The sequence below is a fragment of the Silene latifolia genome, chromosome 10, assembly GCF_048544455.1.
Source record: "Silene latifolia isolate original U9 population chromosome 10, ASM4854445v1, whole genome shotgun sequence".
NCBI lineage: Eukaryota > Viridiplantae > Streptophyta > Magnoliopsida > Caryophyllales > Caryophyllaceae > Silene > Silene latifolia.
The window spans coordinates 46,668,109-46,681,468 of NC_133535.1; the positions used below are offsets into that span (position 1 = coordinate 46,668,109).

General features: G+C 36.4%; 1 protein-coding gene across 1 annotated transcript; it reads right to left on the reverse strand.

The window, feature by feature from the left end:
• Nucleotides 1-4,224: 4,224 nt before the first annotated feature.
• LOC141607540 (protein FAR1-RELATED SEQUENCE 5-like) lies at nt 4,225-7,802 on the reverse strand. Its single transcript, XM_074426894.1, has 6 exons — nt 7,796-7,802; nt 7,117-7,214; nt 6,175-6,555; nt 5,595-6,068; nt 4,852-5,455; nt 4,225-4,760 (listed from the first exon to the last, which is right to left on the reverse strand). The coding sequence occupies exons 1-6, from the start codon at nt 7,800-7,802 to the stop codon at nt 4,225-4,227; spliced, it is 2,100 nt and encodes a 699-aa protein (XP_074282995.1).
• Nucleotides 7,803-13,360: the final 5,558 nt, after the last annotated feature.

Consider the following 13,360-nt stretch of genomic DNA (forward strand, 5'->3'; position numbering starts at 1 on the left):
CAATTCTGTTATAAACAAACAGGGTGGTATGGAGAAAATCTTATTGGTAGATGAAGAAAATGTTGATGAACTGACAAGACTGAAGGAAGACGTATGGAGGACATGGGATACATGGTCAAATCAATATAAACAGCCACTGAATTTAAATTCAGATATGGTAAGAATTTAAAAGTACTTTTAGTTCTGATATCTTTGTTAAGTTAATTATCTAATACTTGTTAAGTTAATTATCCGATATTGTCGAAGTAAGTATTGAAATTGTTTCTTAAATCGGGTAGCTATTTTAGTTGTGATACTTTGTATTATATATTCTGTGATATTGTTATTCAAGACTTGTGATATTGTATGCTATGGTCTGTGAATGACAGTGTTATTTTCTATATAATATTTCTATAGGTGTTCATACCTTTGCTATATCAAGACCACTACATTTGCGTCCGTATTGACAAAGAAGAGGGAAAAAATGTTCTACTTGGACAACCGAGATTATGAACATTTTGAGGACGAGGAGCATGTACACCTTGCTCATTTAACTGTAAGTACTATATTTAAAAATAAGAACTAAAGATATAATGCTTTTGTTAGCTAAAGAATGAAATTTGATAGGTATTTTTATAAACATAAACAGGAGTCATTTACGGGCACTACCTCAACAAAGAAGGTTATGCAAGTGGGGCGAAAATACAGGACTATGTGCTGACAAATGTCGCCTTTGATTGGCAAACACAAGAGTTGAACCTGGATTGTGGATTATTCATGATGTTCCACATGATGTTTTTTGTGGGTGAAGATTTTAAATGTTAACTGAACGATGAAAAGAAGAGGCAGTTGTACAGGGGGGAGATTGCAGCCACGCTTGTGTTGAGCGATTTAAATAAATTTAGGAGTCAGTCCCGAGGAAGGTTACAAACCTTAATGCAATCAAAGGGGCACTTGTTGCCTAGATTAGTAGCAAAGAGGAAAGCAAAGAAGCAAAAGAAAGAGAGGGAAAGGCGGGAAAAAGAATGTTCAAACTCCCGTACAAAAAAAAAACAGGTTATCTTCTTCAACACTGACTTATTTTAATTATATATAAGCATTATATATTCAAATAACAAAAATAAATATTGTTGTAGGTGTGGTAGAAGATGGTTCTGCGGTGTGGTGGGAAGCGAGAGGAGGGGGAAATCGGATGGCCTTGGTAGCACATACAACTGTGGTGTGGCGGATTCTCTTGTGGAGGTCGTCTCAAGGTTTATGAAGGCAAACAAATCACTTTGTGTGCAAAGATGTTGACCATGAGGAAACAAGTGCTTGACTCTCGCCTATTGGACGACCACGTTTCCCATTAGAGTATGTTTACGTGATACTTTGTTTCATGAAGAGTGTGATATTATTTTCAGAGTAGTGTGATATTGTTTGCACTATTTAAATTTGTTGGTACTTTTATTTTATCATAACTGCTATTTTTGTGATCTTTTTTCTTAAGGGATGTGATATTGTTTTTAGAGAAGTGTGATATTGTGTGCACTATTTTAATTTGGTTTGTGTTAATGTTTGGAGCAAGTGAGGTGGTTGCCAAATTCAGGTAATGATCAATGTCTTGTCGAAATGATATATTATCGTTGCTTCCAAATGAGCATGTCGAAGAGCAATGTGATTGAATGTTGGTCCCTCATTCTGAACCATATTGAGCACACAGAAAAATGTGAAACAAGTGTGATGTTTTTTGGGATTCGACACATGGTAAGCTGTCCATTTAGTTTGTTTAAATATAATCACTCTTTAAAACAAAAATAGGACTTGTAACATATATATTCAAAACAGGAAATTAAAACCGAAGGAGCTGGAGACAGGGAATTGATTAAAGAAAAGATGTTCGAAGAATGGGACGAATTCATTAGAAGAAACACAATTCCCTGTAACCTGCAAGCAGATCTGGTTTTTATTCCAATGGTATGGAAAGAGCATTATTTCTGTGTTTGTATAAATTTCAAAACCGAGACAGTGGAAGTGCTGGACAACACAGAGTACCCCGACTGGGAGCAAACACAAATACACAAAGTTGCAGATTTGGTGGTATGATTAATTGATAGTTCTTTAAAGTATTGCTTGCTGTATAGTAACATTGAAATAATGGATTTTTTGTGTTTGTGAAGTTATTACTAATGGTGAACCGTAATATTGTAGGCGGAGCACATGAGTGACTACTTAGCAAAGAAGAAAGTGGAAAGAGCAGATGATATAATAACGTTTGATGTTGTCAACATCAACTTCCCTTGGCAAAAGACAGAGATGAACAATACTGAGTCTGGGAACTTCTTAATGATGCACATGATTCGATATGAGGGTGTGATGTTTGAAGCCGACCTGAACCAAAAAGTGTATAGGCGATACTATCGGCTAGAAATGGCAAAGACATTGCTTTTAGCTGACATAAATGAGAACAGAACACCTTTGATCGAAAAAGTAAAAGAATTTTCAGATGGGAAGGATGAAATATGGAAGACATTGAAGCAACAGAGAAGAACAACGAAAAGGCGAAAGGGAAGCGAAAGAGGAAGTACCAATGGCGAAAGTTCAAACAAAAGAGAATGCTGATGTTGTTGTGGAGGAGGCAAATAAAGAAGATGTTCCGGAAACAAAGAAAGGAGGATTGTACTAAGAAACCGATTATTAACACAGAATTGCCAATTCTTCGGCAATCTCCTAGGAAAAGGTAAAAACAATTTACAGTTGTATATACAAAAAGATAGATAGTAATTAGGACAAAGGTGTCCAGAAATAATAAATGACTGTTGGTATGGATATGCTTTACAGAGGAACTGATTCCGGAAAAGATGCTGAAGATCGTAGGAACGAGCCCGCAGTAACATACAAACGTGGTAGGATTAAGACCGTTGCAAATCCGAAGAACCGCGGGAGAGGAAGAGGAAGGAATTAGCACTACTATATTTGTTAGAACGAAGTTGTAATTAAAGTAAAGGCTATGTAATGGTAGTACAAAACTGATGCTAATTAAACTAAAAACGAATTTAATGGTAACTTTTTATAATGGTAAAGTATTGATGCTTATTTTGGATGTCATCTAACTGATGCTAAAGTGTGATATTATTTCACGTTTGGTGTGATATTGTGTAATAGTTGCTGTGATATTGCTTCTCAATATCACACAGGGCTAAAACAATACCACACTGTTTACTTTTAAATATCACTATGGATATGGATTGTTAAATCTCACGTTGATATTGTTTTTAGAATGTTGTGATATTGTTGTGTACACAGGTTGATATTGCTTCTCAGTATCGCACAGTATGTTAAACAATATCACTTGAATGTATAAACAATATCACAATATGAATATGTTAGTTTAAGTCTTACGTTGATATTGTTTTCACTATGTTGTGATATTGTTGTGTACACAAGTTGATATTGTGTTAGAAAACTGCCATATTATGAACTGCCATATTTTGAGAACACACAAAACACAAGATGTGAAAATCTTAAAGCAAAAGGCATATATAATACTCCTGATGTAGTGATACTGTTTAGAGTAAGATGTGAAATATATAAATGTAAGGTGTGATATTGTTTCTCAGTATCACAAAATACAAAAACAAGACAACTGAGACAAATAAAATAATCAAATACTATCCGAGTACGAGTACTTTCTATTAAAAATAAAGTATAATCTATACTTTAATGAATGTTGTAGGCTATATTAATATACTAGTCATATAGAATGTCGTCTATTTGTCTTTGCTATAATCAATGAGCGCCATCAACAAAAACTCCTTCGACCGATCAACCATCATCGAAGATCATCCTCATCCCAACTACCCCGAAAACACAAAAAGGTGAAACAGTGATATTATTTTATATAAGGAGTGATATTATTTCAAATGAAGTGTGATATTGTTTCTATCTCGTAAACAATTACAAGCAATATCACATTCTCTTACCCTCAAGCAGTGATACTGTGTACTACAAAAGTGTGATATTATTTCTAACAGTATGTGGTATTGTTTCTTAAATTACCAGGAAAATATAAAAGAAAGTTAAGACAGATGTGTTGACACATTCTGTTATCCTCAAATAATATCACATTCTGGTATCGTCAAATAGTGATACTGTTTAGCATAAGATGTGATATTATTTTAAATAACATATGGTATTGTTTCGACTCGTGACCATACAAAGATAGATAAAAAGTTTCATACATAGACTGTTCATGGTGAACATACCTTATTGTCGGCATCGGTACAAAAGCATTAGGACGATTCGTTTATCATGGTGAGCCATTTGTTTGCAATTACGACAAAGCCTTTTAGGCTTCTCCGCTTTAGCTATGCATTGTTGCATTTTGGAGATCATTCTCTTCCCGCTACCCTTGTTCTTTGCCCGACGAGGTGGTAAAATCCTCACCTCGCTTGAGGAACTGCACCCGAGAAGCATCTCCAACCCCTGCTCTTTGGTCATTGACTCTGATTGCGGATTGAGTTTCACCCCGAATTGTTTAAGGGTGTCAACAAGATCGATGATCTCCTTCGTAGGCACATTCTTGAGCACACCGATGGTCGCGTAGAACTCGACCATAACCTCGCACATTTCCATCTTTCGTAAATCAGTGGCATCAAAATCCTCGATTAACTCACCATGTGGACCATAAAGAGGGATCTTATGTGCATTCTTGGTCCACCGCATAAGAATGTATTTATCGGGCAAAGTGTGGACTTGTTTTCCGAGTAAACCCGATAATGTGTCTAGAAATAATACCCTTCCTGTTGAACAACTTGCAAGAACATTCAGCGTCATTCGTTAGAGAATTGTAGACGACTTGGTAGGTCTTCTGTGTTTTGGCATCAGCAATACCAATTAATTCTACACCGTTTGCAGGTGGTGTGAAGCCACCAACACTAAGGGAACAAATAGAAGCAGAAGCTTCTACTTGAAAATCTGAGAAAGCAGCATTTGTATAAACCTTGGAAGCATGAGCTTCCAACTTAAGAGAAGTCGCTAATTGTGGAAGAGTACAATCATCGTCTCTATCAAGTTGTTTTTGAGTATGGCGTTGTACATCAATGGCACTTTGAAACCGCATCAAGAATTCAACAAGTGTACCATGTGCATTTTCAAAACGCTTGAAAAAATTATTCTGACTCTCAGAACGTTGAGTTGTTCGTAATAGACAACCCATAGGAACATCACGAAAATAAGCTGGGATCCATTTCCTCCTTTTTCTAAACATGGTTGACAACCAGGAATTACCATCAAGATTATGCTCATTGACCAACTGACACCACTTTTCTTCAAATTCAAGAGGTTCTAACTCAGCATCCCAAACAATAGCATTCAAACGGCTGACAAAATCAGTCTCTCTCGAAATTGCAGGCCCAACCTTATCAGTAACCTTTTGCATGATATGCCACATGCAATATCTGCGATTAGCATGTTTGAAGACAGCACGCAAACCCAGCTTTATTCCAAAGACACCGATCGCTTATTATACAGTGTGGGCTCTCGTCCCATCCATAGCATCAAGGAACTTTTGAAAGACCCATGTGAAAGAATCTTCATCCTCATGAAAAAGCAACGCAGAAGCAAAAGTAACTGACCTTTTGTGGTGGTCTACGCGCAAAAAAAGGAGTGAAAAGCATACAATACTTATTCGTATTGTAAGTTGGATCGTAAGTAATGTAATCACCAAACAAAGCGTAGTTTCTACGAGACTCTGCATCACACCAAAACGCACGAACCAAGCATTTACCAGAATCCACCTCATAAGCAAAGTAAAAACCTTCACTGGTATCACGTTTATCCTCAAAATAGTTAACAAACAGTTGAGCATCCCGGTCTCCTATGAAACATTTGATATCCCTTCCAAAATTCTTAAAATCAACCAGTTGAGCTCCAACATTCTCATAGCCATCTACATATTCCTTGACATTTCTAAATGCCCTTGTTGGCCCTTGATTAACCCTTAAATGATCAATAATTGTCTTTTTATGGTAAAGATGGAGGTGCCTGTGTTTTTTTTGAAACTGTTGATTTCTAAGTGAACAAAGACGGTGATTATGCCACTCACGAAACTGAAAAACAACATAACCATCCCCATTATAGCGAAACTCAATCATAGCAAAGACAACCAATCCTAGTTAATTTAGTGTTCCTGATATCAAAAGGCCTGGGAGTTGCCTGCTCCTTTCCACTATCTAAAACAATAGCCTTCCTCTTACGATCTCTAAAACCTTCACGGTTGCAAACAACATATTTATACTTCACATCACCAGATACAACCCTTTTTTGAGAAGACTTCCTAGGTTCAAAACCACATGCTTCTGCATACACATCATAAAAACTAATAGCTTCTGCCAACGTCCCAAACAACTGGCCAATATAAGGTTTAAACTCAGGTGCAACATTCCTTGTCCACAATTCACTACCACCAGGTGTGGAGTCCAAAAGTAGTTGATGCACACGAGAAGGAACAGAATGTTGTTCAACATGTGGAGTAGAACTAGATGCATCGGGTGGTTCAACAAGAGAAGTAAGTGAAGAATCAACAATAGCAAGATACTATCTTCGGACGTAATGGCGAGAGACATGAAGATCATTACAGGAAGAAGAAGTGACATTACTTGTAGGATCTGGCAAGAAAAGTAAAATGTAAAATAACAAGAAAAAGTCTTAAAGATATGAAGGAAATCAAAATCACACAAGTGGCTAAACAATATCACATATCCAGGGAAACAATATCACGTTGTTTGGGATAAATATCACACATGAAGATGGAAAACGATATCAGTAGGAATGTTGCAGGAACAATATCACACACGTGCCTGTACAATATCACATATCCAGGAAAACAATATCACGTACTCTGGAACAAATATCACACATGAAGTTGAAAAACAATATCACAAACGTGAATAGACAATGGTACAGATCAACAAAACAATATCACCAGTTGTAGAAGACAATATCACATATTGAGCAAAATAAGAACGTCAATGAACATAAAATATTTACCAAAAGTATAACGAACATGTGATTGAAAACTGAAAGCACAAAATAAAGAGAGAATACACAGAGATTTCAAAATACGCTGAAAGTACAAAATTAAGGAAAATAACATACCAGACATCGCAATGAGGATTGAATACGCAGAGATTTGAGCAGGAAAATCTGGAAAGCAAACAAAAACGTACCGAATTTTAAGGAAGCACAAAAGTAAACTGAAAATAACAAATAAATCAAGATGAAATTCAAAGCATATAAACGAGAAGAAGAACAAACAGAGTAAAAGATAAGAACGAAGGCGAAACATAAGGACGAAAAACAGGAATTACGTGCACGAACAAAGGAAATAATTGGAATAATATGATAATTGTGAAGAATGAGCAAAGAAACCTGGAAATACAACAAAAACGTCATCAAGTTTGAGGAAACACAAAATTAAATTGAAAATAACAAACAAAAGGAAGATGAAATTCAAATTATAGAAACGAAACAAGAACAAACAGAGTAATGTTACAACGAATTAGAAATTTAGGGACGAAAAACGCCAATTACGTACCTGAGCAAACGAACTAGTTGGAATAATATGATAATTGTGAAGAATGACGACGAAAAACGGAGATGACGCCTAAATTCTAGGGTTTTCCATTCAACAATGGAGGAAAAAGCTACGAGAGAGAGAGAAGTTGAAGGGAGAAGAAGAAAAAAGAGGAAATAACGGTATTTGTTCTAAAACGTGGTTTATATAGGGGAGTGTTAAAATTACAGATTTGCCCTTCCTTGTTTCTACCCTAAATACCTATCATAGTATTAATCCTCAATCCTCAAATATATAACTAATACTCACATGATCTCATTCCTATATATATATATATATATATATATATATATATATATATATATATATATATATATATATATAATTACAAGGAGTTGAATTTACATGAACTAATCATTCCCTAACTTCAACAAAAAATTTACTAATAAGTTGATCTAAACTCTGAGTATCATGCATTTCTAATATATTCTAAGACGTAGTTACCCCACATGTCTCTTACCTCGTCTATATCTATACTTGAGTACTTTGCTCAATCATTGTGACGGGTTGATTGCATACTGCGGAAAAAACAAAGAGAAGACATTATGGTATATATAGAAGCAAGCAAGACAACATTAGCAACATCATGGTATATATAGCGAAAAGCAAGACAACATTAGCTCTAATTTAAAAAAAGTAATAAACACATTATTAAATTACTAACCTTTTCTGGAATAATGAGATATCTTCGCCTAATAATCTCCAACATGAACCGACAAGCGTAGTATCCACATTGTATGCTATCTGGCTGGCGAGGGGCCTATTATTACATAAAAAACAGACGAGAGAAGGCTCACATCTGAATCTTGAACTTTAGGTATTGTATTAGTATTAAACACAGATTTTGCACTTAATGTTATTGTATTTGAGCATGTACCCCTGTTATCGTAATAAAATCGGGGCCAACATCGAAATCTTTCGTGGGGTTGATCCTGCTCGTTTGCTCTTTCTTTCTTCAAAGGCCCTTTTTTTAAAAAATAAAAAAGGAGGCGTAAAACTCATTTTTTTAGGGGCAAAAATATGAAAGAGCTTTTTTCTATAAATAAAAATTGAAAATGTTATTATAAATAAATCAGTATTATAAACTTACATATTAATCAAGCGCTTAAAAATCTCGCTTGGTTGATGATGTAAAGAGTCCAACCGTAAAAACTTTATTCCTTGTCGGCATGATGGTTGCTAGCACCCAATGAGTCCTACATCAAGAGACATCATCATTATTAACAAGTACATATATTAGTTATGAAAATGTAATTGTAGGGGAAACGTAATATTAATTTGTTTATTACCCTTTTTCATTATAAACGCCAAAAATCACTTCTTGGTTGTCGCCAATTCTTTGAGCAATATAATCTACCCGTTCTTGGAACGAGAAATCCGCAATAAATAAAGATAAAACATAGGGGCACAGAAATCCGTATTGATCAGATGGAATATTCTTCTCGGGGATCACTCTCAATTTCAATATCCTACATTATTACGGTATTAATTCCGGTATTTAAAACACTATCTAGTAGTCAGAATATTAGAATATGAAATTATTTATTAAGAAACTTACTTCATCCAAACAAATACGTGTTGGATATCAATCTGTTCTAGGCCAGCCCATACGGCTAGCATATCCCATGATAGAAGTGCTTGGCGCTCAACCCCTAGAATATCCTCCTCGAGCGGAATAACTATCAATTGCTCGGTGGCTATGCGATGGGCAGCCTCCTCATGCAGTTTCCTCATCGTCACCGTTCTTACATATCCCATGTAATCCTTCCCTTTATATTGTGTGTCGTTTAAACTCCTAACTTTCAATGATGAGGTAGTAGTAGCAGGTAAGATTGGGGACTTAGGCTTATCAGTCTTTTTTGTCCCCTACACAAAATTACCATGCTTTTTATAAATACAGAAAAATATAAATAAAGGGAGCGAGGTTTTTAAAAAAAATGGAGAAGTTAATTAAATACCTCATCAAGTTGTTGTCTCGACGAGGTCGTTGGCATGTCTGTGGACTTAGGCTTATCCGCCAAAGCCGGCTTTTTTGTTCCCTACAAAAAAAAAATAACATATAAATTTAACATATCAAAACATTCAACAATTAAAAATTTAACATATATATAAAGGTATTTCTTCTAACCCCAACCGCTTCCGCTTCGAGGCGGAGACGTCCGAGCCAAGTAGATGTGAGTTTCGAGCCATTGGATGAAACTTCCAAGCGCATCTCCCGAGAATGGTAATGTCGTCACGAACTCGGGACAGCGATTGCAAGTTTTCATGGCCTGGTAAGAGTGTAGTTATCTCTACTTTGGTATGATTCGGCAAAAGTTTTTCGCCATGAACTACGCTTTCACGCTGCATTTGGTGTGCATTTCTACGAGACCCGGCCAACACGCACATGTGGCTTTTCGGTTTTAGGGTCGACAAGAATAATCGGCCTCTTGTTTACGGCCTGAAGAATATACACATACATTATTATATCTTTGCAAAAACGCTTGAAATTCAAAAGATTTTGCAAAAACGCTTTCTGTCTCAGGCCGATTTTTGCACAAACTTAAGCATTCATATAAATTTAACTAATTAAACACTTCATGCATACCTTACGAAAACAGGAACCGACTTGAAGGGGATGTATGCTTTTTTCCATCAGCCGTCTTCTCAAGTTGCATCTCCTTTTCGGACCCATTATTTACCTAATATTAACCAATGGCACCATGTCGGGTTATAGCATTAGAGCCGGGGGGAACACACCCCCTGATCTTACCCAAAAAAAAAAAAAAGAAAAATAAGGAAGTATTAGGTACCTGATCGGCTTTAGTTGTTACAACTTCAGAAGCATTATTAGGTACCTGATCTTTCTGAATCTCGTTGACCGATACTTCCTTCTCATGTATTGCCAAGGTAGTAGCGGCCTCTTGACCAATCTGTTGTACCTTATTATTACCCCCTTTAGAAATGACATCCTCCATCATCTTCACTTCATCTTCGGAAAGCTTACCTCCAAAGATTCAGCTTTAGTAGTACGGATGCCATTAATCAAGTCGCTTGCCAAGAATGTAATGTGTCAGTAATTTTTATCCCAACAATAACATGTGAATTGAACTTAAATGAAAATAATAGAATAAATGTTACCATGTCACCTTCTCGGACTTAGTCTTCCTTTTCTTCTTTATCCGGCGTTTTCCCATAATATTTCGTTACTCCAACCCGTAACGGGACGCCCCTCAAACGACCTGGATGTTCGGGTCGGCCGATCGCTCTAGCAAGAACGTCATTACGACCACTGGGAGTGAATTTCCCTTCTTCTACCTCTTTCAATACGTTGTCCTATAATATATTAAATAAACTTCAAATTATATTTGTGACTAAAATAATAAAGTTAGTAATAAACTCGTCTTAATAAAATAATGCTTACTATGTTGGCCAACACTTCCTCATCATATTTGTCACGCGACCGGGATCTTTTAGGCGTGTGCCCTTCTTTATAAGTTACATGCCGATCCACCTCTTTCACTCCCTTTGCCACCTACACATTAACATGGTAACATTTATACACGTAAATGTGTATCAATGCAAGTCCAAGTGTGATTAAAAAAATAAAGTCTCACAGGGGAATAATGCATGCTACTTACGAGGTTCTCTTCTATCTTTCTCAGAACCGCCTCGAGAACCATACCATTTCCCCTTCTTGCATGAAATGTTAGCACGATTTCTTCCGCTAACGGCCTTCAAATAATTATATAAAAGCGCAAGTAGATGAGATAATAAAAAGATTATATAAAGGACTCATTAATTAAAAAAATGATAGGTAAATCGTTAAAAGGCGAGGATATTTAACCCGAAATTTCTCGCAGTTCTCATCTTTTTGAAAAGATCCCATTGTTCTGTTGATGGTGGGACACTTGTTTTCCGGTGGGCTCTTACGCATCTCCCCCGTTGCCTTGTCCACATACAACCAATCCCTAGCAACGTCACACCTCCACTACCTGTGGACATCCGCTCCCTTATGCATTAAATACGGATCATGGCTTTCATCGGGTATAATAAAGCCTTCCTTTACACGAGCCAAGTATAACTCCGCCAATTTTGGATTCAAATTTCTAAAATCATCTAAATGGATAGGCACAAACTGTCTTGTGCAAGTACCAATCCAACTCGGAGAAAAGACCCGCATTTGGACCAAAGAGGGAAACCCATCTCACTCCATGTTATTTTGAACGGTACTTTTAGCGGCTATAGTCGCAAGGACTTTCTGCACTTCGTAGCACCCCTCTCACCAGGCTTATTATCACCAGGCTTATTATTCTTTTGACTTCTTTTACGTTTTTCACCCATGATAATCCAAAAACCCAAATATGAATGATATAGGAAATGAACAACTTAACAACGTACATGCAGAGTATTATCTAAAACCCTAAACCCTAATAGGAATGAAAATTTAAAACAACAGATTGAACTTCTAAAATCCTAAACCCTAATAAGAGGAGTGAAGTAGATGATGCGGGATGATAAAGATAACAAAGAAGACGAAAAACAAACAGATGCATGAAAAAGAAACAAGATGATCGTCTTAAAACCCTAATGACGAAACACAAAATTAAAGTGAACATACCTGATGATGATGATGATAAAGAGAAAGAGCAGGATGATAAGGGAAGGCAACGGAATCTGGGCGTCGGAAATTGGGCGACGGCCGGCAACGAGAATGTAGAAAGCGAGGAAGAGAGAAGAATTAACTCAGGATACCAACGGTTGAACTAATAATATTGTGTGTGTTTGTGTGCATGCTGTATGGGTTTCTAAATTAGTTTTTTATTAAGACAAACTATTGACAACGGGTGCTCAAAGAAGAACCGTTGTTATATGTTAATAACAACGGGTCAATAAAAATCAACCGTTGTCAAAAGTTTATTACAACGGTTAAAATATACCCGTTGTAATATATTTTCACCAAATTTGCGCCAAAATGAAATATGTCAAAAAAATCATTGACAACGGGTAGAGGTACTACACCCGTTGTTGAAAGTATTAACAACGGGTAATTTAAATATAACCGTTTTTATTGTTGAACCTTTTTTTTTAAAATTATCAGAATTCCATTACAGTCCAAACTCAGAACAATACATACTTGTAACAGCAGAAGCACCATATACTTTGCAACATTATTCAAAGAATTTCAACACCAAAGATCCACATCTAATAATAAGATCAAGAAAATAAGACAACACCAGCATGCATGCATACTGCATATCTAAGCTACAGGATTTACCATGCCATGCAAATTTGGGAATTTTTATTTAACAATATAATGACCATTATTGATTTACCAATAAATTAAACCATCAAATTATTGGTCTGAAAATGACTCAATATGTTGGTCGTCCATATCACCGTGTCCCGATGAACTATCTCGGGATCGGGCGTTTCTTGGATGTCATAGTTTCTTCGTTAACCCAAATACCTTCACCATGGTCATCACGCATATAGATGCTTTCAGTGTCCTCATGATCGGTGTCAACATCGTCGAAATAAGATACAGGTGGTAGACGATCCATTCCCTCAAAAACGACATCCCGATCATCATCACCATTATCGGATGGACTACTCCTTCTACTCCTTATAGACAAGACAATGACCACTTCTTATCCATAGGATCGGTGACATAGAACACTTGTTTAGCTTGGGATGCCATTATGAAAGGATCATCCTTATTATTTCCAACCTTACCCAGATTGACCAACGTAAATCTCATCTTATCCTTTCGGACACAATGGATGT

Excerpts from the sequence above, each read along its gene's own strand:
- LOC141607540 (XM_074426894.1), bottom strand. Across the intron at positions 6,556-7,116 it reads AATCCTCATTGCGATGTCTG|TATCTTGCTATTGTTGATTC; the intron begins GTATGTTATTTT and ends GTCCGAAGATAG. Across the intron at positions 4,761-4,851 it reads AAACGGTGTAGAATTAATTG|GAAGGGTATTATTTCTAGAC; the intron begins GTATTGCTGATG and ends GTTGTTCAACAG.